General features: G+C 36.9%; 7 protein-coding genes across 9 annotated transcripts in view; 4 read left to right on the forward strand and 3 right to left on the reverse strand.

Annotated features, from left to right (window-relative positions):
- The first annotated feature begins 97 nt into the window (after positions 1-97).
- Positions 98-1,028, forward strand: LOC106659580 (biogenesis of lysosome-related organelles complex 1 subunit 2). The gene has a single exon (XM_014382183.2). It carries the CDS (start codon positions 256-258, stop codon positions 751-753), a length of 498 nt encoding a protein of 165 aa, XP_014237669.1. The 5' UTR covers positions 98-255; the 3' UTR covers positions 754-1,028.
- Positions 1,029-1,114: 86 nt separating this feature from the next.
- Positions 1,115-2,986, reverse strand: LOC106659581 (elongin-C). The gene is made up of 4 exons (XM_014382184.2): positions 2,880-2,986; positions 2,539-2,597; positions 2,263-2,453; positions 1,115-2,186 (listed from the first exon to the last, which is right to left on the reverse strand). The coding sequence occupies exons 2-4, from the start codon at positions 2,569-2,571 to the stop codon at positions 2,045-2,047; spliced, it is 366 nt and encodes a 121-aa protein (XP_014237670.1). The 5' UTR covers positions 2,572-2,597; positions 2,880-2,986; the 3' UTR covers positions 1,115-2,044.
- Positions 2,987-3,125: 139 nt separating this feature from the next.
- LOC106659579 (sister chromatid cohesion protein DCC1) lies at positions 3,126-4,986 on the forward strand. Its single transcript, XM_014382182.2, has 7 exons — positions 3,126-3,291; positions 3,360-3,539; positions 3,632-3,830; positions 3,909-4,101; positions 4,173-4,389; positions 4,465-4,755; positions 4,815-4,986. The coding sequence occupies exons 1-7, from the start codon at positions 3,236-3,238 to the stop codon at positions 4,918-4,920; spliced, it is 1,242 nt and encodes a 413-aa protein (XP_014237668.1). The 5' UTR covers positions 3,126-3,235; the 3' UTR covers positions 4,921-4,986.
- Positions 4,987-6,169: 1,183 nt separating this feature from the next.
- On the reverse strand, positions 6,170-12,807 carry LOC106659460 (focal adhesion kinase 1-like). The gene is made up of 4 exons (XM_023463123.1): positions 12,780-12,807; positions 11,910-12,044; positions 11,655-11,837; positions 6,170-7,008 (listed from the first exon to the last, which is right to left on the reverse strand). The coding sequence occupies exons 1-4, from the start codon at positions 12,805-12,807 to the stop codon at positions 6,698-6,700; spliced, it is 657 nt and encodes a 218-aa protein (XP_023318891.1). The 3' UTR covers positions 6,170-6,697.
- On the forward strand, positions 7,036-11,563 carry LOC111694551. Its single transcript, XM_023463132.1, has 2 exons — positions 7,036-7,274; positions 7,519-11,563. The coding sequence occupies exon 2, from the start codon at positions 7,529-7,531 to the stop codon at positions 11,198-11,200; it is 3,672 nt and encodes a 1,223-aa protein (XP_023318900.1). The 5' UTR covers positions 7,036-7,274; positions 7,519-7,528; the 3' UTR covers positions 11,201-11,563.
- Positions 12,241-26,734, reverse strand: part of LOC106659573 (focal adhesion kinase 1) — a 65,581-nt gene continuing 51,087 nt past the window's right edge. For 2 of the 3 annotated variants that reach the window (XM_014382173.2, XM_023463130.1), the window contains 15 exons: positions 25,118-25,251; positions 24,030-24,487; positions 23,774-23,962; positions 23,603-23,683; positions 23,290-23,512; positions 22,911-22,946; positions 22,699-22,833; positions 22,444-22,626; positions 18,269-18,881; positions 17,559-17,638; positions 16,274-17,484; positions 15,209-15,343; positions 14,618-15,138; positions 14,189-14,522; positions 12,241-14,117 (listed from right to left, as the gene is read on the reverse strand). In XM_014382173.2, the coding sequence (XP_014237659.1) occupies positions 13,803-14,117; positions 14,189-14,522; positions 14,618-15,138; positions 15,209-15,343; positions 16,274-17,484; positions 17,559-17,638; positions 18,269-18,881; positions 22,444-22,626; positions 22,699-22,833; positions 22,911-22,946; positions 23,290-23,512; positions 23,603-23,683; positions 23,774-23,962; positions 24,030-24,487; positions 25,118-25,241 (4,638 nt within the window). In that variant the 5' untranslated portion in view covers positions 25,242-25,251 and the 3' untranslated portion in view covers positions 12,241-13,802. The remainder of the gene's footprint in view (positions 14,118-14,188; positions 14,523-14,617; positions 15,139-15,208; positions 15,344-16,273; positions 17,485-17,558; positions 17,639-18,268; positions 18,882-22,443; positions 22,627-22,698; positions 22,834-22,910; positions 22,947-23,289; positions 23,513-23,602; positions 23,684-23,773; positions 23,963-24,029; positions 24,488-25,117; positions 25,252-26,734) is intronic. The other variant, XM_023463131.1, reaches the window with a different exon arrangement.
- LOC106659574 lies at positions 18,909-22,340 on the forward strand. Its single transcript, XM_014382175.2, has 2 exons — positions 18,909-19,147; positions 19,397-22,340. The coding sequence occupies exon 2, from the start codon at positions 19,407-19,409 to the stop codon at positions 21,987-21,989; it is 2,583 nt and encodes an 860-aa protein (XP_014237661.2). The 5' UTR covers positions 18,909-19,147; positions 19,397-19,406; the 3' UTR covers positions 21,990-22,340.

A 26,734-nucleotide genomic window follows, 5' to 3' on the forward strand; every position in this document is an offset into this window, starting at 1 on the left:
TCATTTAAATGACTATAATTTAAGTAATGGTTACAATTTTTTCGAAAAAAATAATAACTAATAATAAAATCAGGAAAACTTTTTGCGCATTGTGAAAATAGCTTAATGCTCACAATCTGTCAGCTGCTTCATTGGTAATGAGTGTATTATGTTTACATCAAATCAATTGATACATAAAGAAATGTGTGTTTGAATTCAGATTCGATTTTATGATAAAGTTTACAATCACAGTTCAGAAAAATATACAGCAGAACCATGGCAACATCCAGCGATAAAGGAAAATTAGAATTTGCAGCAGAGCAGAATGTAGCTGAATCTCAAGACATGCAGGACTTGAAGTTGAGATTTGAATCTCCAAAACGAGCCACAACTTTATCTACTAGTACAAGCAGTTTCGAGGCTCTTGATCCTCATGATCCAAATCTCAGTCGATTAGCAAATACAATGTTCCAAAAAACTAGTGAATATTTACATGAAGAACTTGTTGCTACTCACGATGACTACAAATTATTGGAAACAATGAATAAAGAAACAATAGCCAAATATGCTGAACTCAAGTCAATATCTAGTAATGTCAGTCAATCGCTTGATGTACTAAATCAGAAGTATAAGAAATTGCAACCAGTGCTAGACAATATAAATCAAATAGACGATAGTGTTTCAAAATTGGAGCAAGCAGCATACAAACTTCTAGCGTATTCTAATAGACTAGAAGCAAAGTTCAAAGACATAGAAAAAGAGAGTAAAAAATAAATTTTATAAGGATAATTGTTTTGTATGACCAACAATTTATAAAATTCAAGTCATTTGTAACAAGGTGATAGGTCTACAATCATTTGTTTGAATTATATTAAGAAGCATTTATAAAACATCAAGATATTGATTGGTGTTCCATTACTTTTATGATCTATTGTACATTATCTTAAATTTTGTTGAATTATTACGTAGTGATCAATACAAATATAATAAACAAACAAAAGTTATAGTTTAAAAACATTCGCTTTTATTAATCAGTATTGGTTTGCACAATTAGATAAAATACTTTATCATTATCACTGTAACTATTAAAAATGAAAAGTGTTATACATTATTAAAAAAAAAGAAACAAAAAAAATGAACTCGCACTATTTATTATAATATTCTTCTTAGTTCTTTTATAAGATGGGTATTTTCTTCCATAGTTTTAAAAAATATGTTTCAATTTTTATTTGCCAGATGGTGGCATTTGCAAATATATCATCAATTTTATGTAAACAATGTTATGTTTAGCACTTGAGAACACTATGTGGTAGTATAAAGAAATAAAATGTATTTATCATAGAAATAGTAAGAAAGTCTGAAAATTTGTGTATGATTTAAATCAATTGATACTGAATATACATTTTAATTATAGATGCAGGATAAGCAACTAAATAGTAACTTAAACTTAAAAGTTCATGAGTAATTTGATAATTGAAATCAGACTGTCTTAACTTAACTCAACCAGTAATAGGTTTCAACAATCTGAAAACAAAGTCTAATCATATTATTTCAAAATCATTATTGCCGTTAAAAGAGCTTCTAAATAAATAATTATAAAAAATATGTATCAGTTGCAACTTATTCATTTACAAAGTCATCAACATGAAGTTTTGTTATAACTGAACAAAATAAGTATTCAAACTTTATAGACATATTTGGTAAACATAGACTCATATTAAATGTAAGCTAACTCCTTTTTCTCTGATGGATGCATATTTTTTTAATGTATTTCACGTATGGTCAGCAGAATTCTATATGAAATATAGTTAAGTGACATAGTTTTTTTTTAATTACTAGTTAAATAATTTGGAAAAAATATTCTAATGTTTTTCAATGCATTTACTCCCAGCAGGAATGTGTGCTTAGTTATTTAAACAATAAAATATTAATTCTAAGAATCTAGCTTCTCTATGGCAAAGTAGCTAGATTTTACAACCACCAGATCAAACTTTCTCCCTTTGAAACTTGAACATTTGAATGAGACTGTCCAGTCAATATTAAAATATTTGGACAAATTCAATTTTCAACAATCCAAAAAATTACCAGCCATCAAAAGTTCCAGAGCTATTTCAGGTGCAATTGGAAATTCTGGTATCTCGGTGCTGCTGTTTGTGTATCGAACTTTATAGGTGAAATACATACAAACTTTTTGCAAAACATGTGACCTACAAAAATATTTAAAAATTAGTTCGATAGAAACATTATCATTTTGAAAGGCATTCCAAAGTAAATAATACTGACGGTATTTCTCGGAAATTAACTTCATTAGCTTCATTTTCAGCAAATTGCCCAGGTCCACTCAACATAGCTTTGATGGTACCACTAGTCAAAGCATGTTCTCGTTTAACAATGAATTCGTGTCCATCACTGCTGACCAATTTTACGTACATAGCATCGGGTCCTTCACAACCACCATAAACTGGTGCTGTGTCCTGTTTTAAATTAATAATAAAATTAATGAGTAACAGTTCTAAATAAATACACTACACAATTTTAAATATAAAACTTGTTGTTGACCTTTTCAGCTTGCATGTTGACGTCTTGAGACATTTTCAGATGTATTTATTATTATCAACCTTGAAAAAAAATTAGGTTATTAATAAACATTAGTCAACAAATTTAAGGAAATAATTAAATCTCTCATTGAAGATTAAAATGATAATGATAATTTAGACGAATGAATTTATATTTTCGGTTCACAATTTCAAATTATTTAAATTACCAACTCAAAAATAACACAAGTATAATTTAACCTAAGCCCTGCGATTTTTGCAAATAATTTACGGCGTGTCCTATTGAAGTTAATCATGATAATCATTCATTAACCGAAGAATAAATAACATAATACATTAACTTACCAGCGTGAAAAAACAATCGAGCCAGAAGACCTTCTGACTAATAGTGAACTATGTACTTTTCAAGAACGATGAGCAAACAAAATATACTTGACCACTGTTAGTTGCTGAGCACTCTGAGTCTGCTTGGCAGTCAGCGGTGCTGACGCTTTTGGTTGGTGAATTTCAAATAGGCGAATGCGGACTTGCCACCACACTGCACACACAGACCTAATTGTTTTTCTCTTTTTCTTTGGCAAGATAATTGTAAATTGGCGCGTAAAAATCACAAACAAACAATTGACATATTATAGTTTAACTTATTATTATTATTATCTATTTCGAATTATTCCACTGGTGATTGAAAAAGAATTATCATTATGGAGAGTGATAGTGAAACTAATAATGGCACACAAGATAAACAAGAAGACATGAGGTGATTTTTACATTTCTCATATTGTTACAAAATTATTATAAATGATAAAAATTTGAATTACTTTATAGTTTTGTAAAATCAACCGCAGAAATAGAAGAAACATTGAGATTATTCCGTATTCATACAGATAATGTTAAACCTTTGACATATGCATTATACTCTACTGAGCCACTTGATAAACCTTCAGAGCAGTTTATGATTTTAGAAGCAGATGATCATATATTAAAATCTATAGAAGCTGGTGAATGGTAAGAAATTTACTTTAAAATTACATATGATATTTTTCTGGTCTTTGAAGTCTTATTTTAAATTGTACATTTATTAAAATCAATAATTCCAGTGTATCCTTTCGGGGTGAACCGAATGAGCCAGCAGTATTATGTTCAGGAACTCGAAGTTATGAGGTAAAAGAAGCTGAAACTTCAAGTACTTGTTTACTCATACCTAGTATTGATGAAATGGAAGCTAAAGCAGGTGATTTAAGTGAAAAAAAAATGGAAAGTGTACAAATTCTGGGAGTATACAGTAAATATTTTGAAGTAAGTATTTTAGGTAGATTAACTAAACATAAATCATTTAAAACCCTTATTATAAGCTTTGTGTATTTTTCAATCCAGATACGGGAGTGCAGCCCTAAGTTAGGAAAACTTGTAAGAGTTTTAGAACCAACTGCATTCAAAGGACTAGAGTATGAAAATACAATTGAAAAATCAGCACTTTTAGATTGGGATAAAGTTAAAAGTATAATTCAAGCCAGTGATGGAGAAATTTTACGTTATCTACCTGATCTTCTCGTTGTTGAGATGGATGGTAAAGGACACTTTTATTTAAAACTATGTGCTCGATATTAATGTTACTCAAATTAAACAAATATATTCCAGGTTACTTTAGATTAATATCCTTTGAATTTGAAGCAAGAGCAGTCCCTTTGATGCTTGATTTACTAGAAGCAAATTCTTGGGAAATAGATGAAGCAGATAAAGAAGAATCTTATGATTCCCTTAAAGAAATAATTCCTAAACCTGTTTTTGAATGTTTATTTGCTAAGTACGCCAGTCCAAGTGATAAAACAAAAAAAGATGGAACTAAATTATACAAGTAACATTAATTATATTTCTCATTATTTAAAATTGGTTGATTATATGTCAATAAATTACTTTCCAAATTTCTTAGATATGATGAAGAAAAATCAACTAAGCTGTTAGCCCGAATGTTGTTAACTGGTTGTCCATCCAATAATTTAAGTGATTTCATGGAAGCTTGGCAAATAGGATGTCCACCTGCACTTAAACCAAAAGAAGAATACTTATATGGAGTAGGAATCATTTTAGAAGATGATATGAGACGAAAACGTGTGAATTTGTTTCTTGAATGTGATTTATCCGATAATTTATCAACAAGATTAGACCAATTATTCAAAGCCAAACCAAAGTGGACTGTTAAAGAGATAACCCCTTATTTAGAGTAAGTTCTTACATAAAATATCATTTTTAAGATATCTAATTTAATATTTACTATTTCAGAAAATTTTCTACTAGTAGGCAAGATGTGAATGCAATTTTGACAAAATTTGCTAGACAGGCCACGGTGAATGGAGAAAGATTTTATTGTTCAAAACATGGAAGATAAAGTCCGTGTTATTTATTATGTAAAATTTTGAATTCAAAAGTATAGAATTATATTAATTCTCGAATATATTTTCGTACATAATGATGGTCCTTTTTTTATATAGAGTTCCTTTATCCTAAGTTAAACAATATTTTAGGAAAAGGTTTTTCGAAGAGTAGACATAAACGTAGAAAAAAACAAATAACATGATTTTGAAGTGTAATTTATTCTGTATAAGTTAACAATCATAGTTGATAATTCATATGTAATAATACATACTAACATTTACACAAATTTAAAAATATTCTAAACAAATCAAACAGACGAGTCAGCTTAAATTCGTTATTTTGTAATTTTACATAAAATTGAATTTCAAGTTCAATCTAACGATATGATACGCAATACAAAAATGATCAATTCGAAATACCGTCATTAAATAATTTTTCATAGCACGAATTTGTACTTTCAATTATCGAGACTCGAAGGTGTGTGTGTGTATAACTTTCGCTCGTATAAAGTGCTACCGTTTTTATTTAAAAATATTATTTTATTCGTGTATTAATTGCAAAGCCTCTTAATGGTTTTTAATGGGTTAGATCGATACTATAACATCTATATATCGAGATGATATGAGGAATAATGAAATAATGAATATTCGAGATAGGAACTGTAGCAAATATTACGTATAGCAATGATGATTATTTGTCCAAACTCATCGATTTATTTTAATGTTATAATATTTTCACATTTATGTAAAATATCTCGAATAACCATGTCCTCTTCATAAGCTGGTAGTGTCGGTTACTCACGCGAGCAAGGAAAAGAGTCTTTTTGTCACGCTTTTATTGCAATGGTTATTGGCTTATAGCTCTTATTACTTATACCGTCTATATTTATTTTCGGTATCGTTATGGTTTAGTTTATTTTGCGTGAATTAACACGTTAGTCCGTGAACTCCTCTGAGAGCTCGATATTTTTTTTTCTTTACATCATGCTCGAAACGATTATTTTTCTGTATACTTTACTATTAATGGATATACCGTTTTCACATATCGCACTGACTACTCGAAAAACGTTTCGATGAGTAAAAATTACAATTCTTATACGACGCAAAATTTTCAAAATGCTAAGTAAAAAAGAAAATCGGTATATGCCTAAAAAAACAACATTCATATCACCCAACACAAGTGTATATTATATCATTATATTATATCGCATCATCATTTATAGATCTAAACTTTGGAATCACGATCGTTAGCGTAATGTAATTTGCGATTTGGAAGAATTAATCGTACATCGCGATGCAGCGCATTACTAACTACTACTATTTGAATACTGTCCTATATATTACGTATAAGTACGTGTTTTGTTTTTTCTTCATACGCTTGGTATATAAATTATACAGCAACGAGATTGTATTATAGCGTAACCGAACATTTAGCAATTACAAAACAATCACCCTTAAAAAATGACTATCGTAAGATCGTTAAAATACGAGTTGTTTCTTCAAGCCCAGTATGTTGACTGCTCCGTGGCTGACGCCCGCATAATACAATTACAATTATGTACAAATTTCACGGAGAAAACTGTGAAAATCGGTTACATGCGTGACAGAAGCTCGGCGCGCAAAGAGGCTCTTCTTTAGCAAAGTGCCATAATTTTTGAAAAAAAAAATCAATCGAGCCTCTCGGTGCCGCCTGGCTGCTGTCGCGTTATCGATCATTTCTGCAGCCAGAGCGCGAAGTCGCGCATCACGTCGGCCACGTGCTAGCTGTTGTTGTCGGCCCCGGCGGCAGATTCATCGAGCTGCAATATCCCAACGGCTCATACCGAAATCGGCGAGCTTGGCGCAGTTGTGAGCCGAGACGAGGACGTTGCGCGCGGCTATGTCGCGATGCACGAACTTCTTGCTCTCGAGATAGGACAGGGCGGTGCTGAGCTGAAAGGCGTAGAGCAGCAGCGAGGCCAGATCCAGTCGGGACTTGTTGGACTGGAGATAGGCGCGCATCTCGCCGAGCTTGGCGAGCTCCATGACGAGCCAGATGGGCGCCTCGCTGCAGACGCCCACCAGCCGGATTATGTGCGGATGCTCGAACTGCTGCATTATGTCTGCAAAAAAAAAGAAAAAAAATACGTCAGAAATTCCCTTTCTTGGTGCACCGATACGTTACGCGTATAGTTATGTGTGTGGCGCGTTTGTTTTCTTATCGGCTCAGCAGATTTGTTATTGTATCGCAGAGAGTCGTGAACGTCGAGTCTTTATATGCGCGCATTGTGTAGCATGCGACACTTCAGCGTTGAGAGATACTCTCAGTAGTGGCCTGCCCGCAGACCGGCTCGTATATTTACGAGCACATAACCGACGAGTGTTTTTGGTAAGTTTTATAATTGCTTCAAACTCGAATTCTTTGAATTTTCTCGATTGTTGTCTAGAGGCAAAGAGAGAAAAAAAACAGTCGCGCGTCCGCGTCGAGTAACGAAGCTCATTGTTTTGATCGCGGGTACGTAGAGTTTTAACCGCCTTTGTTCGTCACCGGTCGTGCAACAGTGTATATGCCATAGTGTATAAAAGTGACTAATAAGACGTGTGAAAATTTTTCTTTTTTCATTGTTATACAGATCAAGTGTTATGTCGGATCCAGTCCGTAACGCAACGACAACGTCCGAGGAAGAAAAAGAGAGGGAAATTCACAGTTCGAGCGGCGCAATGGGCAAAAAGACCAAATCCAAGAAAAGTCACAGTCCGTCGGATCAGCAGCAGCAACAACAGCAGCAGGAACGCAGCAAGATCGAACCTGAATCGGTGCAGCAAAAGCCTGATCACGACGTCGAGCATCGTCGTCGTCGAGAAGAAACGAATTATTTCGATCCCAGGGAACTCGAAAGATACCAACAAGTGAACGGGACACCGGAGAATAGTTCGAAGATGTGCTCTTTTTGCTTGATCACCGGCCATGCTACGTCTAATTCTGATCTCAGGAGACAGTGCAAAATGTTGAATAAATTGCGTAGCGAATTTTTTGAGTCTTATGGGCACTCCATCGACGATTGTCCAATTTACGGGAGAGAAATTTGTAGTTTTTGTGGATTAAAAGGGCATGACCACGAACGTTGTGAAATATTATTAATAGAAATGAGAGGCTCTCAGAATGCAACAAGAAAGTCTCCACCCGAAGCAAAAAAATGTACGTTTTGTGGTGATCAAGGTCATGACGATGAATATTGCCCAAAAAAAGAAGAAGAAAGAAGGTCTTCTTTGATGAATTATTATACAAGAACTTCTAGTATTCACTCCTATACTGAATCAGAAAATAACACTAACAAATATGGATTTGAAAAAAACAATAAAGAAAAAACTTTACTTGAAAGTAAAAACGAAAAATGTACGTTTTGTGGTGATCAAGATCATAACGATGATCATTGCCCAAGAAAAGAAGTAGAAAGAAAAAGGTCTTCTTTGTTAAATTATTCCGCAAGAACTTCTTCTAGTACTCACTCCTATACTGAATCAAAAAATAACACTGAAAAATATGGATTTGAAGAAAACAATGAAGAAAAAACTTTACATGAAAGTACAAAAGAAAAATGTACTTTTTGTGGTGAAAATGGTCATAACGATGAATATTGCCCAAGAAAAGAAGTAGAAAAAAGGTCTTCTTTGATGAATTATTGTACAAGAACTTCTAAAATTCACTCCTATACCGAATCAGAAAATAACTCTAACAAATATGGATTTGAAAAAAACAATGGAGAAAAAACTTTACTTGAAAGTAAAAACGAAAAATGTACGTTTTGTGGTGATCAAGATCATAACGATGATCATTGCCCAAGAAAAGAAGAAGAAAGAAAAAGGTCTTCTTTGTTAAATTATTCCGCAAGAACTTCTTCTAGTACTCACTCCTATACTGAATCAAAAAATAACACTAAGAAATATGGATTTGAAGAAAACAATGAAGAAAAAACTTTACATGAAAGTAAAAACGAAAAATGTACATTTTGCGATGAAAAAGGTCATAACGATGAGCATTGCCCAGAAAAAGAAAGAGCAAGAAAAAGAGAGAACTTTTTCAATTCAATGTATTCTCCACCTAATTTAGACAATTGGAGCACAAAATATTCTGCCACAACTTTTTCAAGTATTCACTCCCAAACTAGATCGGAAAATAATATTAAAATGAATGAGCTCGGAAAAAACAATAAAAAAAATATTACACTTGATAGTAAAGTTGAAGAGTGTACATTTTGCGGTATAGAAGGTCATGATGATGAACATTGCTCAATGAAAGAGGAAGCAAGAGAAAAGCCAATGATGAATTATTTTACAAGAACTTCTAGTATTCACTCCCAAACCGATTTAGAACATAACATTAAAAAGAATGAACTTGAAGAAAACAACAAAGAAAAAACATCACATGAAAGTAAAAGAGAAAAATGTACATTTTGTGGTAAAAATGGTCATGACGATGAATGTTGCCCAGAAAAAGAAAGAGTTAGAGAGAACTCTTCAAATTCAATATATTCTCCATCTAATTTAGACAATTGGAGCTCAAAAGATTCTGCAACAACTTTTTCGAGTATTCCCTCCCAAACTAAATCAGAAAGTAATATTAAAATGAATGAGCTTGAAGAAAACAATAAAAAAAATATTACACTTGATAGTAAAGTTGAAGAGTGTACATTTTGCGGTATAGAAGGTCATGACGATGAACATTGCTCAATGAAAGAGGAAGCAAGAGAAAAGCCAATGATGAATTATTTTACAAGAACTTCTAGTATTCACTCCTATACCAAACCAAAAAATAACACTAAGAAATATGGATTTGAAGAAAACAATGAAGAAAAAACTTCACATGAACGTATGAGAGAAAAATGTACGTTTTTTGGTGAAAATGGTCATCACGATGAGCATTGCCCAGAAAAAGAAAGAGCAAGAAAAAGAGAGAACTTTTTCAATTCAATGTATTCTCCACCTAATTTAGACAATTGGAGCACAAAATATTCTGCCACAACTTTTTCAAGTATTCACTCTCAAACTAGATCGGAAAATAATATTAAAACGAATGAGCTTGAAGAAAACAATGAAAAAAATATTACATTTGACAATAAAGCTGAAGAGTGTACATTTTGTGGAATAGAAGGTCATAATGATGAACATTGCTCAATGAAAGAGGAAGCAAGAGAAAAGCCTATGATGAATTATTTTACAACTAATATAGATCAGAACACAAAATATTCCACAAGGAATTTTTCTAGTAGTTACCCCCAGAGCCATTCAGAAAATAATTTCTTTACAGTGCCAAGCGATATTGAAGAAAGAAACAGTAATTTTTATAGTAAACCAGTTCGTGACAATGAATGCACCCTACAATTGAAACAAGATAAGGGAAATAGTTCTGATTCTGAAAGAAATCTTCTGCAGGGTCCTAAAAGTTATCTAATGCAATCAATTAATGCAGTTCAATCATTTTTCGGTCGAGGATCAAAACCAAGCGATTCTGATTTTGAAAATGATGAAAAACAATTTCAGGAAGTGAAATATAAAAAAAAAAATAAAACCCTTGAATGTGAATTATGTTCAGAACGTGGACATAAAAAAGAAAATTGTCCAATCCCAAAAGAATTAGAAAAATTGGATTTATGTGATGAAGCAAGCAAGCAAGAAAAAAATGAAACCCTTATATGTGAGTTATGTTTAAATGATGGGCATGAAAAAGAAAATTGTCCAATGATAAAAGAATTAGAAAAATCTGGTTTATATGATCAAGAAAACGAGGATTATAAACCATATTCTGAATCATATTCTGAATATGATAAAAAAAAAGAAAGCTATCCAGTGGATAAAGGATTAGGAAAATATGAAAATAATGATTCATTTGATCATAGAAACGTGAATTGTGGGCTTCCATCATATTCAGATTGTTTGAAAGATTCAAAAAAAAATCTAAAGAGTTCCAAAAATATTAACAGCAAAAAAGACTTGAAGAGTGACTTATGTAATAAATATCAAAATATGAACTTGTGTAATGCTAATCAAGATAATGACACAAAGGAAAATAAGTCTTCAACAGAACAATTACAGGAGAAAATATTAACAGGTGCAAGAGAACTGTTGCCTATAATTTGTACAATGCATAATTTTTGCTATGAATGTCACCCCCCACTGTATGTATTTGATCATTATCATAAATCTTGTAAATTTACGAATGATATATTAAAATTATGTGATGTGAATGTTCAAAAGATTAATTGCAACATTTGTGATCGACAATGTGCATATGCAGAAGATCCAAAAGAGAACTAGATGAAGAACGTATTATAAAATTGTCTAAAATTTGTACAGATCATCTTACATTCAAAATGTTTCCCTCCCCTTTCCCTAAAATCTTGTATTTTTAGAATTAAAATTATCTGATACAAATGTTAAAAATGTTAAATGTATTTTTTGAGCTGGACAAGATGTATCTGAAAAATGTCATAATACTTTCTTTTCAAGTAGACTATAGCAAAATCATTAAAAAATGTTCATACTTTTCATAGATTTCTATGACTATAAGTGTATGACAATAATTGAATGTTATACTTTTGCAGTAATTATTGTCGAATAATTACTATTTTCAATAAAGATAGATTCTATCAATAAACACATCAAAAATCTATGAGTTAATTATTTTTGCCCTATATCATGACATAATGAATATTATTTAATTTTTCTACTGTTGAATATTTTCAGAATTCATGCAATGTAAATTACTCACAAGCTTCTTCAAGAAACTTCTCAGATGTAGCTAGATCTGCATCTACTTTACATGTTTTCACTGCTACTGGTACAACCTGTCCGTCTCTGCCTTTATAAGAACCTTTGTGAACATTGCCAAATTGTCCTTCGCCTATGATTTCACCCAGCTCAACTTGATTTCTCACAATTTCATAATCACGCGCTACAAAAGATTCAATTTAATTAATGATTATTCGAGACAATTTCAATCAACATTATAAGCATATCAACTTACTTGCTGGTGTCGAATAGTCACCTTCTTCGTCTACTATCTCTGCGTAATCTTCGGATAGCATTGTACCAGTTTTTCCATGAATTTTTTTCTCTGGACTCTCCTTCTTATCTTGTCTATACTTTGGTGGATGAGCATCTGAGAAATGAATCAGTGTTATTTATTATGTAAAATTTTGAATTCAAAAGTATAGAATTATATTAATTTTCGAATATATTTTCGTAAATAATGATGGTCCTTTTTTTATATAGAGTTCCTTTATCCTAAGTTAAACGATATTTTAGGAATCGGTTTTTCGAAGAGTAGACATAAACGTAGAAAAAAACAAATAACATGAATTTGAAGTGTAATTTATTCTGTATAAGTTAACAATCATAGTTGATAATTCATATGTAATAATACATACTAACATTTACACAAATTTACAAATATTCTAAACAAATCAAACAGACGAGTCAGCTTAAATTCGTTATTTTGTAATTTTACATAAAATTGAATTTCAAGTTCAATCTAACCATATGATACGCAATACAAAAATGATCAATTCGAAACATCATCATTAAATAATTTTTCATAGCACGAATTTGTACTTTCAATTATCGAGACTCGAAGGTGTGTGTGTGTATAACTTTCGCTCGTATAAAGTGCTACCGTTTTTATTTAAAAATATTATTTTATTCGTGTATTAATTGCAAAGCCTCTTAATGGTTTTTAATGGGTTAGATCGATACTATAACATCTATATATCGAGATGATATGAGGAATAATGAAATAATGAATATTCGAGATAGGAACTGTAGCAAATATTACGTATAGCAATGATGATTATTTGTCCAAACTCATCGATTTATTTTAATGTTATAATATTTTCACATTTATGTAAAATATCTCGAATAACCATGTCCTCTTCATAAGCTGGTAGTGTCGGTTACTCACGCGAGCAAGGAAAAGAGTCTTTTTGTCACGCTTTTATTGCAATGGTTATTGGCTTATAGCTCTTATTACTTATACCGTCTATATTTATTTTCGGTATCGTTATGGTTTAGTTTATTTTGCGTGAATTAACACGTTAGTCCGTGAACTCCTCTGAGAGCTCGATATTTTTTTTTCTTTACATCATGCTCGAAACGATTATTTTTCTGTATACTTTACTATTAATGGATATACCGTTTTCACATATCGCACTGACTACTCGAAAAACGTTTCGATGAGTAAAAATTACAATTCTTAATACGACGCAAAATTTTAAAAATGCTAAGTAAAAAAGAAAATCGGTATATGCCTAAAAAAACAACATTCATATCACCCAACACAAGTGTATATTATATTATTATATTATATCGCATCATCATTTATAGATCTAAACTTTGGAATCACGATCGTTAGCGTAACGTAATTTGCGATTTGGAAGAATTAATCGTACATCGCGATGCAGCGCATTACTAACTACTACTATTTGAATACTGTCCTATATATTACGTATAAGTACGTGTTTTGTTTTTTTTCTTCATACGCTTGGTATATAAATTATACAGCAACGAGGTTGTATTATAGTGTAACCGAACATTTAGCAATTACAAAACAATCACCCTTAAAAAATGACTATCGTAAGATCGTTAAAATACGAGTTGTTTCTTCGAGCCCGGTGTCGACTTCTCCGTGGCTGACGCCCGCATAATACAATTACAATTATGTACAAATTTCACGGAGAAAACTGTGAAAATCGGTTACACGCGTGACAGAAGCTCGGCGCGCAAAGAGGCTCTCTTTAGCAAAGTGCCATAATTTTTTAAAAAAAAATAATCAATCGAGCCTCTCGGTGCCGCCTGGCTGCTGTCGCGTTATCGATCATTTCTGCAGCCAGAGCGCGAAGTCGCGCATCACGTCGGCCGCGTGCTAGCTGTTGTTGTCGGCCCCGGCGGCGGAGTTGTTGCCCGACGACGACGAGTTGTTCTTGAGATTGAACTCGGTGGCCGACGACAGACTCGTCTGGTGAATGATGGGCGTCTTGGTCTGGACGATGCTGCAGGCCACCGGCACCGGCGGCAGATTCATCGAGCTGCCGGCGCAGGAGAGCGAGGGCCGCTTGCGCTCGAGGCTGCTCGTGGAGCGTTGACGGCGCGCCGTCGAGTTGCGCTCGAGACTGTTGACCAGCTGGTGGCGACGCTCGAGACTCGACATGCCGCTGCCGCCGCTGGAGTCGAGGTAGCTCTGCGAAACAAACGGATATTAAATGTAAAAGCTGTCTAGATTTTTCATACTGTAATGAAAGCGACACTCACTTGAGAGCCACGCTCCATCGATTGGCCCATTCTGTGCAGCAGCTCGCCGCTCTGGCTCTGCCGGAAGCCCGTGTTCTGTCTCTCGGTCGACTGGCTCCTCCTCAAGAAGTGCTCGCCCGACTGGCTCGATCGCAGCCGGCTCTCGACGCTGCCGCCGCCGACCAGCTGCTGCACGACGTTTCTCGCGTTCAGGGATGATCCGTCGTTGTTGTGATACAGCTGCCGCTGACATATCTGCTGATCGACGTACGGATAGCGAATGCGAATCGAGTCGATTACGTCGAGGAGATTTTTCGCGTCCATGGCCAGTACGTGTGCCGCCGATAGCATACCCCTGTGCGTGGAGAGAAAAAAAAGATTAACGTAAGTGCCTGCTGGGTACAACGAGATTTTAACCGCGACGCAAAATATACAAGTATATAGACTGACTTCCGATACTCTCCGTCGAGGGTGGTGCTGCTGTAGCTCTGGGCGAGTTTCATGGCCGTGACGAGCTCGGCCATATCCTTGCTCAGCACCTTGTGGGCCATCTCGACCTCGCGATGCGCCGTCGTGGGCAGGATCTCGACGAGGCCGTCCACCGACGCCAGCAGGGATCTCAGCTCGATCCCGACCCGGCGCACGAACTCCAGATACTGATCGACCCGGGCCTGCTGCACGCCCTGCGACAGGGCCATTATGGCGCGCACCACGCTCGTCGTGCACTCGTACACCTTGTCGTTCTTGCGATCGAGATCGGCGGTGGGCGTCGGCTCCATCTTCTTCACGACGATGATCTTGCCGTGCTCGGTGGAGGACGATTGGCTCTTGTCCGAGCCCAGCGAGCCGGTGTTGGAGTGGCTCGTCGTGGTGTCGGGCATGTGCAGCAGGCTCGGGGATTGAGTGACCGAGCGAGGCACCGGCGGACTGGCGCTCGACTCGTCGCCGCTGGTGGCGATCGACAGTCGTTTCTGCGACAAAGTTAATCAATAAATTGCAACGAACTATACTCTTTTTTCTCGTTCAGCATTAATATCTTACCTCTTCTCTCGCGAGCCATCGACCGTCCTCCTCCGATTGACGCTGCTGCTCGAGCAATTGTTGCTCCAGAAACTTTTGCTCTTCCTCGATGCGCTGATTGAACTCAGCTTGAGTCTCGAATTTCAGCCCGTTTCTCTGTGAATCGAAAACGAGATCGTTAAAGATTTGGGAATCATTTAGTTTTATAAAATAAAAGAAAAGGCACTCTGCGTAAATGTACAATATTCACAGGGTTCTAAGGTCCATTAAAGTGCTAAATTTTTATTTTTAAAGTAACAGTTAAAACGTTGTCTTGCATCGGTGTATGTTACAACTAAATATAATGAAATAAAGTGGGTGCTTATAAAATGTACACATATACAGCCTTCAGTACTGGCTTGTAGCATGCAGAGTAATAATTTTAAATTTGATTGGGTCTCATGATCTAAACCTTGGAAAGGGATGTGTGGCTATTTGTATCGGTATTTTACACTAGTTTACTGGGTATTAATAATGGTGTATCGATAAAAACGTGCGTTAGTCGACAACAACGTGTTGATGATAGTAACAAAACAAATCTAAAACGAAAAACAGCAAATAATACACAGCAATTCTCCTGTTTCATTTTCCACTTTCGAGTGTGTCTGCAGCGAAAATAAAAATCAATGAGGTGAAACCAAACCCTCGATGCAAATCGAAAACGTTCAACAAAAACCAATAATCATGCGACGAAACGTGCCACCACTAAATCTCTGCGTATATACTTGGTGCTCGAAAACAAGAATCTATTATGAAGTACAAAAAATTACGATGATGTCTAATTGTATGTACAGAAAAAACGTGGGTGCTGTCCTACAACATATAATCCAAAATTACAAAGAAAATCGATCAACAAAACTATTAAAACCAACTAATGATATCTCGAGCTCGAGAAACAACAAAATAAAATATTCAACGTTGCAACGGGAACCAAAAATAATATGTACAGCATAAAAACCAACACGAGGAAGGTAAAACAACGATGGAAGAGTCAACGAGGAAAAAAATCACTCTCGATAAAAATGGACGAGCAAGACGAGCGCAAACCTGCTGCAGTTGCTGCTGCTCAAAACCCAAGTCTTCCTGACGATGCTGCTGATGATGATAATGGAGATCGGCAGCCGAGGCAGACGACGAGGCAACAGCAGCCGCGGCAGCGGTCTGACTACTACTGGCCACGTAGACCTGGCCCGGCTGCGGTACGGCGCATTGACGAGCGTAATGCGTCTGCACCAGTGGATTCTGACCGTAGCTCGGGGGGCATTGTTGCTGTTGTTGCTGTTGTTGTTGCTGTTGTTGTTGCATCCTCTGCACAGCGGCAGGACTGTACATCGGGCCGGCCTGTCTGGCCTGTTGCTGCTGATAATTCGTGGCCGAGTAAATCTGCGACGGCTGATTGAAATTCGGCGGCTGCTGATGACGGCCGCTCGGCCGGAATTTCATGACCGGACCGTAAAGCTTCTCGACCGCGGGATAGGGCAGATTGCCGACGACGCAGCCGCCGCCACCACCACCGTTCGTCACCGTCGTCGTCGTCGGTTCGGGTGGCGGCGGTGGCTCGGCCTCGGACATGTTGCCGACGAGGCTCGGGCTCTGGCTCAGACTGCCGACGATCACCGAGCTCTGACTGAAACCGGCCACGGGGCCGTAGATCATCTCGGCCGAGCAGGGCTGCTGCTGCAGCTTCTGCACCGGCGTGTAGAGATCGGTAACTTGTTTGCGAGCGGGCGACGACGACGACGACTGATGCTGCTGCTGCTGGCAGTTATTCTCCGAGAGACTCAAGCTCGAGAGGAACGAGGACACGGTCGTATCGGTAGTCGACTCGATCGAGTCGAGATTCGCTTCGGAGGCAGCAGCGGCAGCAGTGGCAGAGGAAGAGATTTGTTGCTGCTGCTGCTGCTCCGGATTATTACTACTACTACTAGCACTACTACTCGGGCAGGGATCGGCAAAGGGCAGATCGGCCACGCAGGCCGTGGTGGTGAGGAGCTTGTCCTCCTCGTCCTGGAACTGCACGGCCAGAGAATTGAAGGGGGTCGCGGGTGTCGTGTAGACCGAGGGACATACCCCGCGCGCCTGGCTCTCCTTCATCAGCTGGGCCAGCACCTCCGGGCTCTGGGCGACGATGTAGGTCGAGACGGGCGCCGTCTGGTCACCACCCACCGTTGCCGCGGACGATTGTTGATCCGCCGACGTCTGGCGGCTGAGCGGACCACCGCTGTTGGATTTCGCCACGGGCACGGCGTCGTCGCCGACTGTGAACGACAATCGTTTATTAGCAAAAAGAAGAACTTGTACGAATGAGATGTTTTTTTTTGTTAACGCTTACCCCAAGACATCGCGTGCTGCCTTCGATTCTCTCTCCGGACGTGCTCCTGGTGCTGGTGTCGCTCCTCGATGAGAATTTCGCTGGAGGAAAAAAAATTGACAATTGTAAAATGAATAATCAAAGTTGTCCTTACGGAAATTCATCGATACTCTAATTCTTAAACACTCTTTAAAAGTCCGAATAAGTCTTAAAAATTCTTGTAAATATTTGGATTTCGTACCATGATTTTTTAGAGTTGATAAAACTTGATAAAATTTTAATTGATATAAGTAAATTTTAAAAATTTATGTGAAACCGGATATTTAGTTTCCAAATTATAGTATTAAAAGTTATTAAGTTTTGATAAAAGTTTTTATTATTTTTAAAAACTTTTTTGATCGGTATCTACGTTCGCCAAAAGTCATGGTGAAAAAACTATACAAGCAACCATATGAACAATATAGGAAAAAAAATGAAAAAAAAAATGAACACTTTTTCAAAAAAATCGAGTCTCCACAAGATTTTATGAAAACTCTAATTGACTCTTCAAAATCATTAATCATTTGTAAGACTTTTCAAGGCTTTTTTAGATTTTATAAAACTTTCTCGTGAGAAAAATTTCCGTCGGGGTATTTCGACAATTAAAACCTGAAGATTACCCTCAAAGAGATTTTAAAATTTGTTCAAAAGTTTATTTGTGACTCGAGCACAAGCGCCAGTTATATACTCACTGCAAATTTTCTCTAATATCCTTGAACGTCGGCCTCTTGCTCGGCTCGTAATTCCAGCACTGCGACATGAGCGAGTACAGTCTGGGCGGACAGTTGCCCGGCAGCGCCAGTCTCTCGCCGTTCTCGAGCTTGCCGATCACCTCGTTGTTCTTCACGCCCTGGAACGGCTTCACGCCGTACATGAGTATCTCCCAGATGCAGACGCCGAACATCCAGACGTCCGAGGCGGTGGTGAAGCGGCGAAAGTTGATGCTCTCCGGGGCCATCCACTTGATCGGCAGCTTGCACTTGCTCGCCGTGTAGTAGGACTGATCCTCGACCCAGCGCGACATGCCGAAATCGGCGAGCTTGGCGCAGTTGTGCGCCGAGACGAGGACGTTGCGCGCGGCTATGTCGCGATGCACGAACTTCTTGCTCTCGAGATAGGACAGGGCGGTGCTGAGCTGAAAGGCGTAGAGCAGCAGCGAGGCCAGATCCAGTCGGGACTTGTTGGACTGGAGATAGGCGCGCATCTCGCCGAGCTTGGCGAGCTCCATGACGAGCCAGATGGGTGCCTCGCTGCAGACGCCCACCAGCCGGATTATGTGCGGATGCTCGAACTGCTGCATTATGTCTGCGAAAAAAAAGAAAAAAAATACGTCAGAAATTCCCTTTCTTGGTGCACCGATACGTTACGCGTATAGTTATGTGTGTGGCGCGTTTGTTTTCTTATCGGCTCAGCAGATTTGTTATTGTATCGCAGAGAGTCGTGAACGTCGAGTCTTTATATGCGCGCATTGTGTAGCATGCGACACTTCAGCGTTGAGAGATACTCTCAGTAGTGGCCTGCCCGCAGACCGGCTCGTATATTTACGAGCACATAACCGACGAGTGTTTTTGGTAAGTTTTATAATTGCTTCAAACTCGAATTCTTTGAATTTTCTCGATTGTTGTCTAGAGGCAAAGAGAGAAAAAAAACAGTCGCGCGTCCGCCTGTCGAGTGACGAAGCTCATTGTTTTGATCGCGGGTATATAGTAGAGTTTTAACCGCCTTTGTTCGTCACCGGTCGTGCAACAGTGTATATGCCATAGTGTATAAAAGTGACTAATAAGACGTGTGAAAATTTTTCTTTTTTCATTGTTATACAGATCAAGTGTTATGTCGGATCCATTCCGTAGCGCAACGACAACGTCCGAGGAAGAAGAAGAAGAGAGGGAAATTTACAGTTCGAGCGGCGCAATGGGTAAAAAGACCAAATCCAAGAAAAGTCACAAGAAGAATAAGAAAATCAGGACGAGTCCGTCGGATCAGCAGCAGCAACAACAGCAGCAGGAACGCAGCAAGATCGAACCTGAATCGGTGCAGCAGAAGCCTGATCGCGACGTCGAGCGTCGTCGTCGTCGAGAAGAAACGAATTATTTCGATCCCAGGGAACTCGAAAAATATCAACAAGTGAACCGGACACCGGAGAATAGTTCAAAGATGTGCTCTTTTTGCTTGATCACTGGCCATGCTACGTCTGATTGTGATCTCAGGAGACAGTGCAAAATTTTGAATAAATTGCGTTGCGAATTTTGTGAGTTTTATGGGCACTCCATCGATGATTGTCCAATTTACGGGAATGAAATTTGCAGTTTTTGTGGATTAAAAGGGCATGACCACGAACGTTGTGAAACATTAATAAAAGCAATGAGAGGCTCTCAGAATGCAACAAGAAAGTCTCCACCCGAAGCAAAAAAATGTACGTTTTGTGGTGATCCAGGTCATGACGATGAATATTGCCCAAAAAAAGAAGAAGAAAGAAGGTCTTCTATGATGAATTATTATACAAGAACTTCTAGTATTCACTCCTATACCGAATCAGAAAATAACACTAACAAATATGGATTTGAAAAAAACAATAAAGAAAAAACTTTACTTGAAAGTAAAAAAGAAAAATGTACATTTTGCGATGAAAAAGGTCATAACGATGATCATTGCCCAAAAAAAGCAGTAGAAAGAAGGTTTTCTTTGATGAATTATTATACAAGAACTTCTAGTATTCACTCCTATACCGAATCAAATAATAACACTAAGAAATATGGATCTGAAGAAAACAATGAAGAAAAAACATTACTTGAAAGTAAAAAAGAAAAATGTACATTTTGCGATGAAAAAGGTCATAACGATGATCATTGCCCAAAAAAAGAAGAAGAAAGAAGGTCTTCTTTGATGAATTATTATACAAGCACTTCTAGTATTAACTCCCAAACCGATTCAAAAAATAACATTAAAGAGAATGAACTTGAAGAAAACAACAAAGAAAAAACTTCACATGAAAGTAAAAGAGAAAAATGTACATTTTGTGGTAAAAATGGTCATGACGATGTATGCTGCCCAGAAAAAGAAAGAGTTAAAGAGAACTCTTTCAATTCAATATATTCACCTAATTTAGACAATTGGAGCACAAAAGATTCTGTTACAACTTTATCGAGTGTTCATTCCCAAACTAGATCAGAAAATAATATTAAAATAAATCAGCTTGAAGAAAACAATGAAAAAAATATTACACTGGATAGTAAAGTTGAAGAGTGTACCTTTTGTGGCATAGAAGGTCATGATGATGAACATTGCTTAAAGAAAAAAGAAGCAAGAGAAAAGCCTATGCTCGATTATTTTACATCCGATATGGATCATAACAAAAAATATTCCACAAGGAATGTTTCTAGTAGTTACCCCCCCAGTCGTTCAGAAAATAATTTCTCTGCAGTGCCTGGTGATATGGAAGAAAGAAACAGTAATTTTTATAGTAAATCAGGTCAAGACAATGAATGCAGCTTACAATTGAAACAAGATAAGGGAAATAGTTCTGATTCTGAAAGAAATCTTCTGCAGGGTTCTAAAATTTATCTAATGAATGCATTTCAATCATTTTTTAATCTAGGATCAAAACCAAGTGATTCTAATATTGAAAATGATGAAAAACCATTTCAGGAGGTAAAACATAAAAAAAAAAATAAAACCCTTGAATGTGAATTATGTTCAGAACAAGGACATAAAAAAGAAAATTGTCCAATACAAGAAGAATTAGAAAAATTGGACTTATGTGATCAAGCAAGCAAGCAAGCAAGAAATGAAACCCCTAAATGTGAGTTATGTTTAAAACACTGGCATAAAAAAGAAAATTGTCCAATGGTAAAAGAATTAGAAAAATCAGATTTATACGGTCCAGAAAACAAGGATTATGATCATTCATCATATTTTGAATATGATAAAAAGAAAGAAAGCTATCCAGTGGCTAAAGGATTAGGAAAATATGAAAATAATGATTCATTTGATCATAGAAACGTGAATTGTGGGCTTCCATCATATTCAGATTGTTTGAAAGATTCAAAAAAAAATCCAAAGAGTTCCAAAAATATTAACAGCAAAAAAGACTCTGAGAGTGACTTATGTAATAAATATCAAAATATGAACTTGTGTAATGCTAATCAAGATATTGACATGAAGAAAAATAAGTCTTCAACAGAACAATTACAGGCGAAAATATTAACAGGTGTAAGAGAACTGTTGCCTATAATTTGTACAATGCATCATTGTTGTTATAAATGTCATCCCCCAATTAAACATTTGAATCATGATCATATATCTTGCAAATTTATGAATGAAAAATTTAAATTATGTGATGCGAATGTTCAAAGGATTAATTGCAACATTTGTGATCGACAATGTGCATATGCAGAAGATCCAAAAGAGAACTAGATGAAGAACGTATTATAAAATTGTCTAAAATTTGTACCGATCATCTTACATTCAAAATGTTTCCCTCCCCTTTCCCTAAAATCTTGTATTTTTAGAATTAAAATTATCTGATACAAATGTTAAAAATGTTAAATGTATTTTTTGAGCTGGACAAGATGTATCTGAAAAATGTCATAATACTTTCTTTTCAAGTAGACTATAGCAAAATCATTAAAAAATGTTCATACTTTTCATAGATTTCTATGACTATAAGTGTATGACAATAATTGAATGTTATACTTTTGCAGTAATTATTGTTGAATAATTACTATTTTCAATAAAGATAGATTCTATCAATAAACACATCAAAAATCTATGAGTTAATTATTTTTGCCCTATATCATGACATAATGAATATTATTAAATTTTTCTACTGTTGAATATTTTCAGAATTCATGCAATGTAAATTACTCACAAGCTTCTTCAAGAAACTTCTCAGATGTAGCTAGATCTGCATCTACTTTACACGTTTTCACTGCTACTGGTACAACCTGTCCGTCTCTGCCTTTATAAGAACCTTTGTGAACATTGCCAAATTGTCCTTCGCCTATGATTTCACCCAGCTCAACTTGATTTCTCACAATTTCATAATCACGCGCTACAAAAGATTCAATTTAATTAATGATTATTCGAGACAATTTCAATCAACATTATAAGCATATCAACTTACTTGCTGGTGTCGAATAGTCACCTTCTTCATCTACTATCTCCGCGTAATCTTCGGATAGCATTGTACCAGTTTTTCCATGAATTTTTTTCTCTGGACTCTCCTTCTTGTCTTGTCTGTACTTTGGTGGATGAGCATCTGAGAAATTAATTTTTGTTAAAGAGCATTTATTCGGAGAATGATTCGAGAAAATAAAACTAAAGAGAGTTACAAACCTTTACAAGGGCAGGGATAATTTTTCCAAGAAGCAGCTTAAAGAGTAAACAATCGAAGTAGTGTTAAATCATAGAAGGATTAAAAAGACAGCATCAAGTGTAAGTGAATAGAAGAAAAATTAGTTGGATAATATCTAGAAAAATTACTAAATACGTGAATACCAGTTTACAAAATGTTAACACCAATATAAGTAATAACTAAGTATAATCTCAATCCTCGTCTGTTCATTAATCTAGTATCGTTTTTAAATAATTCCAATACATTGTTAACAATACGTATATTTGAAAGTAGATCGAAAGTCAATAAACCAATTATTTATTTAAAATTTAATCCAGAGACGATCTCTAACTAATAAGTACCGAGTCCATTCCACGATACCTTTTCTATTCCACAGCGATGTATTGCTATTTGTCATGACTCTGCAATAACCATCGATCAAATCCGCCAGACTTTCCGCTTGGTCGAGGCTCGAGCAAGTGATACTGAGAATCTCATCCGCTCCAGCCACCCGGAGTTTGATGCAAGCTTTGGCGTGCTCCGTGCAATCGGACACCAATGTCTGTATCGACTGAATCGCCTTGAATTCCGCCAGACTCGTCGGCTGAAAATCGTTACGATGTCATTCGATGTGGAATCAAATTTTTGTTATACGAGACACCTTCGAACGAAGTTCGGAAAAAAAACGACTTACGCTTGTACCGCCGCGATGAGCCATGTGGGATATTCCAAGATCTGGCCCTATGACTAGTTCGACGGGTATCGACCAGCTTGTCTGTTCGTGGCGTAGAAAAAAAAACAACGTATTATTTCGAAAAACAGTCGCGGATGATTGTGTCTTTAATTTTAAGGAAAAAAAACTCACCCCCAAAGCACAAATGAATCTCTCTTGGTCGAATCTGTAATGCTGCCGGAGAATGTCGAAGAACTTGAACATGCACTCGAGCTCGGAGAGAGCGGTGACTTTTTTGAAATGCTGCTGTATGAGCTTGCGAAGTGCTTTCGGCTTCATCGTGTTGATGATTGAGCGAGGTAAAAATTTATGCAAGCCCACCTAGAATAAGCATTTATTCGTTTAGTTTCAGTTAAAAGCATAAAAATGAACCAATCGAGCTACTTACCTCCCTCTCCAGATACTCCAAATTGCTCTTTTTATCGAGAGCCACGTGGGGCATGTCCTTGAAGAAGTACCTTATCTCCAGGCAGCACAATTGCACGGCCACGTCCTGATCGAGAGTCGAGTGATTGGCCGTGAGGTAATCGTTGCGCACCTGATCGTAGTAGTAGAAGAACGTCACCCGGTCCTTCTCGTACAGATCGTTGAGGCTCTGCGGCAGGTATCTGATCCTCAGCTCGTAGCGCCACTCGCTGTGCGGATGCCGCTTCTCGTACTTCTCCTGGACCTGGTACATGGTCGTGTCCTGATGGAGCCAGTGGCACTCGTGCGAGGCCGGATGGTGCAGCCTCATGGCGTAGAGATTCTTGTAGTGGCGCGGGCCCGCGGCGAGCCTCGTGGTGACCAGCGATATGATGCCCTTGACGTCGATCGCGTCCCCGAATTTCACCATGTTGAAACCGCCTGGAAAAATTATATTTACGTTTAATCGAGAGGGTATTTGTACAGCTTCCCTGAAAATTATCTTTTGCTATAAAATTTTATTAATTGATACAAACATTCGTATTTGAGACTTTAATAAAAGCTAATAAAAGTTTATTGAAGTTCTTTGAACTTTATAAAAGTTAATAAAAGTACATAATATTAAGTTAATTAAAGTTTATAGTATTTCTTCAACAACTGCGAGTTTTTTAGTTTTGGATCGACAAAAAATTAAAAATGTGCAAAAGTCATAGAGTTATGAATTAATTACCTTTTTTTTTTTAATTAATGAACTCTTAAATAATCGTTTGACGCTTTTTTGGCTTACACATCCTACAAAGTAAGCTCAAATTAGCTAGTTTACGAAGATGTAAACTAAATTACTAACGTCTGGTTCAAAAGCTCATTCTCAATTTGAAAATGAAAAACGAAAAAAAAATAGTTCAGTTTTCACTTTTTAGTTGCAAAATATACTATAAAATTTATTAGAGTCTCAAATCCCAATGTTTTTATCAATTAATCAAAGTTTATCGAAGTTTATACAATTTTATTAATTTTTCTAGAAGAAACGATTTTCGTTAGGGTTGAAATGACGTATGAACGCTGACTTACCATTCGGAAGATGAACCTTGAGCGTGGCCTTGTCCATGATGGTGGGCGATCCATGGGGCGGCGTGTTTCTGCCGGCTTGGACCCCACCCGGTCCGCCGCCGCTGCCGTCACCTCCAGCGCTCATGCCCTCATGACTGCAAAAATGCAAAAAGGAGTCATCGATTATTATTTGTTCGGTGAAAAGCATTCATCGTTCGTTATAAATAAATATTGAATATTTTTAGAGTTAAAAATGCGATGCATTATTTTTTTTCGCAATTACTAACGTCGAAGTAGCCTCTCGAGCGAAGGTGTATATAAATAGATACCAATTGTTTTATTATTGGTTTTCGATTGTATCGTATTTGTGCGCGGGTGTGACGCGCTTACGCAATTCATAACTTTTAGTTTGCGTTTGACGTTTGCGTTATACGTACATATAATATATGAAACGTTCCCACGCAAAGATAAATTTGTAACGCCAAAGGGTTACGTAAGCCGAAAATTCAATCGACAGCACAAATTGATTGCTAAATTCGTCCATCGATCGAATCGGAAATTAATTTCGGGCAAAAGGGCGACATATTACATTGTAAAAGCCGGAGCATACGAATGTCTGCGAAGCGAGAAACCTCGACGCGTACGGCGCAAGCTCTTTCTTTGTAGGGGGGGTGTGGGTGTTGATATTTTTCGAGTGCCGGAATAAAGCTCGTGTAAGTGCAGCACGAGGTGACTCCTTATAAAGTAGAGCGCGCGAAACACAGGGCTTAAGTATAAGTAAAGTAGCAATTTGGCACTTATCACGTGCGTACAAATGAGAACGACTGAGAAGCAGAATTATCGTCATTATAATATATAATTGCACAATGCAAGTTTCGAGCTTTTTTATGCATTTGCTTGTCGAGTCGACTTTGATATAATCGTCGTATAATAAGACTCAATTTCGTAAAAGTTCAATGAACTTGGATAAATTCCATGGAGTTGATGAATTCTCTCAATCAAGAGATGTCAATCAAGAATACGTGTTGGCACGAGCACGTTTTATAAGATCGTTTCGTTCGCTCTTAGCGCTTCGCACCGCGATATCTCTATACATCGAGCATATTTCTCGAAGTCAAAGCTCGAAGTGGTTTTCCGTGTCGCGATGTATATCCACTTCATCGTATTTTTCATATCGTTTTTTTGTACGCTGTTTTGTCTAGTGCAAATAAAGCCTCATCCGCGCTCGCGCGGCAAAGGGATCCCGAAATTAGTTTTGAGAGATACATTTATATAGGCTATTTTTATTACGGTGATTATTACAAAGATTACGATAAAACACGGAGCTTTTATAACGCTTTCTGCGTCGCGACTTCTTGGCTTTTTGAGTACGAGTGCATATACGACGTACTAATACGCGCACACGAGTCCTTGGGCGTCGTCGGTGAACGAGCGCACGACAAAAAAAAATTAACGATCTTTTCAGGTCACTGGCTCGGAGCACTACGTACGTTGCTATATATAAGATATATATTTGTCATATCGAGCTTCTTCGTCGTCGAACGTGTCGACGGGCCGATGTAATATCTGATTCGCGACGATCGAAAAAAATAAATATACATGTTCCATATTTACAGTTTTATGACCAACGAGTCGTTC

The sequence above is a fragment of the Trichogramma pretiosum genome, unplaced genomic scaffold (assembly GCF_000599845.2).
Source record: "Trichogramma pretiosum strain Unisexual culture from Peru unplaced genomic scaffold, Tpre_2.0 scaffold74, whole genome shotgun sequence".
NCBI classification, from domain to species: Eukaryota; Metazoa; Arthropoda; class Insecta; order Hymenoptera; family Trichogrammatidae; genus Trichogramma; species Trichogramma pretiosum.

Excerpts from the sequence above, each read along its gene's own strand:
- LOC106659574 (XM_014382175.2), top strand. The coding sequence starts at position 19,407 with ATGTCGGATCCATTCCGTAGCGCAACGACAACGTCCGAGGAAGAAGAA.
- LOC111694551 (XM_023463132.1), top strand. The coding sequence starts at position 7,529 with ATGTCGGATCCAGTCCGTAACGCAACGACAACGTCCGAGGAAGAAAAA.
- LOC106659460 (XM_023463123.1), bottom strand. The coding sequence starts at position 12,807 with ATGGTTATTCGAGATATTTTACATAAAT. Across the intron at positions 11,838-11,909 it reads TGACTATTCGACACCAGCAA|CGCGTGATTATGAAATTGTG; the intron begins GTAAGTTGATAT and ends AATCTTTTGTAG. Across the intron at positions 7,009-11,654 it reads GAAGTTTCTTGAAGAAGCTT|ACATAATGCAGCAGTTCGAG; the intron begins GTGAGTAATTTA and ends TTTTTTTTGCAG.
- LOC106659580 (XM_014382183.2), top strand. The coding sequence starts at position 256 with ATGGCAACATCCAGCGATAAAGGAAAATTAGAATTTGCAGCAGAGCAG.
- LOC106659579 (XM_014382182.2), top strand. The coding sequence starts at position 3,236 with ATGGAGAGTGATAGTGAAACTAATAATGGCACACAAGATAAACAAGAA. Across the intron at positions 3,831-3,908 it reads TATACAGTAAATATTTTGAA|ATACGGGAGTGCAGCCCTAA; the intron begins GTAAGTATTTTA and ends TTTTCAATCCAG. Across the intron at positions 4,756-4,814 it reads GAGATAACCCCTTATTTAGA|AAAATTTTCTACTAGTAGGC; the intron begins GTAAGTTCTTAC and ends TTACTATTTCAG.
- LOC106659581 (XM_014382184.2), bottom strand. The coding sequence starts at position 2,571 with ATGTCTCAAGACGTCAACATGCAAGCTGAAAAG. Across the intron at positions 2,454-2,538 it reads TCAACATGCAAGCTGAAAAG|GACACAGCACCAGTTTATGG; the intron begins GTCAACAACAAG and ends AATTTAAAACAG. Across the intron at positions 2,187-2,262 it reads GTTAATTTCCGAGAAATACC|GTCACATGTTTTGCAAAAAG; the intron begins GTCAGTATTATT and ends ATATTTTTGTAG.